The following is a 1,632-nucleotide window of genomic DNA, read 5'->3' on the forward strand; positions in this document are numbered from 1 at the left end:
AAAACCAGAAACTGCAAAGAAAGTTATTTTGGACAAAAAAATGAAGGACACTTCCACAACCACCTGACAGATAGACCACAGTTGGTTGAGACCGAAGCGTTGTGCGACTAAGAGCATGCAGGAGGTTATGAGGTTTGAAGGAAGCGTTGTGTCTGAATGTCGAACAAAAAGCTACAGTGTGTACTCTACAGGGGACACRTGGAACACTTTGTAGCACGTGTCAACATATCTTCAGTGTTCAGAAGAGCAAGGAGGAAATTCTGAGAATGATTTTTAAAAAAAACAGAAATTAGTCAAATGCTCCGTTCTTGGAGAGGAGATGGAGGCATTGGAGCACAACAACAAATATGTGGGTGTAGATATGAACAAAATGCAAGGTTGGAACGAGTTACGTTATAGTCTCTTGTTTTTGGAAGCGTATTTCGAAATCTTTCCAGAAAGACTTTGCACATATTTGAGAATCCTGTGGTGAAAATGCAAACTTTTTTCTAAATAGCCATCTGCTGGACTATTTGTGTCAGAGTGATTCCAAAAAAATAAATAAATAAAAACTCCTACTTAACTAAAGGGAAGAAAACACTAGGCTTGATAACAAGCCTCGTGTGCACACCCTATACTATACTGGGACCATGTAAGATCCACGGCAAAAAAATGCCATACAGCAGGTCATTCCTTGATCACTCTGCAGCATGGCCACCAGTAACACTCTGCAAACTGTTATAGACGGATTTATGCCTTTAGCGGAAAAAATAATTGAGGAAGAATTTCACTTGAGCATTTGTTTTCAATGGATTTCTCTGGTACATTCTCTCTAAGTTAATATCTGAGCTACATGCTAATTAGCTCTTATTACCATCCTTTAAACTCTTTCTTTATGATCAAAAACAGTAATTCTGGTCTTAAACTAGCCAGGCAAAAACCAGCCCCTATGTTGTGCCTCAGACAGAGGGTCTGGACCCTCAGCTATTGGGAAACGACTGCTTGCAGGAGGTGTGGACTCTGTTACAAAGTCTTCAATTTTGCCCAGTTACTAATGTTTGGCCATGACATAATTAGTCAGTTTGACGCTATGAAGCTTACCAAAAATTGCCTGKGCTGTAAACAACCACCCATTTGGAAGCGTACAGCCAACGCAGACTGAACYGACATTGCTAAGACTACAGGCAGACTACAATACAGAAAATCGATGTCATCAATCACAAGTCCTCCTTCTGTTTGCTGATTGGCCTGCTTGAAATTCTACCAGAGGAATCCGCTTCAATGGGAGAAAGCCCAGAGGGATCAGTGAAATGAGAAGAAGTGCCAGTAGCCGAGCTAGTCTTAAGCTAATCTTAAGATWKTCTTGATGAATTATTCAATTTCCCCCCATGTATTAAACAAARGTCAAACAAAAGAGAAAAGTGAATGAATAATGTTTGAAAAGATGCTAAAATTAAGTCTCCATGTTGGTTTTCTGGCAGGTTTATATTTGGATGGAAGAACTTGTGTGCAATCTGTGTGACCTGATGGAAGACATTCAGGTGGGTGATGGACAGATCCCACACTGCTGCGCCTGAAAGGCAGGCTGGGTGTAACGAAAGAGGACCAAACAATCAGACGTTGCTTTTGTTGATGAATCAATAAAGTTTGTTT

At 40.4% G+C, this 1,632-nt stretch overlaps 1 protein-coding gene across 2 annotated transcripts in view; it reads left to right on the forward strand.

The window, feature by feature from the left end:
- The window catches only part of mycbpap (mycbp associated protein), a 16,092-nt gene extending 14,466 nt beyond the window's left edge, over positions 1–1,626 (forward strand). For both annotated transcript variants that reach the window (XM_008415525.2, XM_017307553.1), the window contains one exon: positions 1,461–1,626. In XM_008415525.2, the coding sequence (XP_008413747.1) occupies positions 1,461–1,556 (96 nt within the window). In that variant the 3' untranslated portion in view covers positions 1,557–1,626. The remainder of the gene's footprint in view (positions 1–1,460) is intronic.
- The last annotated feature ends 6 nt before the right edge of the window (positions 1,627–1,632 follow it).

Source organism: Poecilia reticulata, linkage group LG1 (assembly GCF_000633615.1).
Source record: "Poecilia reticulata strain Guanapo linkage group LG1, Guppy_female_1.0+MT, whole genome shotgun sequence".
Lineage (NCBI taxonomy): Eukaryota > Metazoa > Chordata > Actinopteri > Cyprinodontiformes > Poeciliidae > Poecilia > Poecilia reticulata.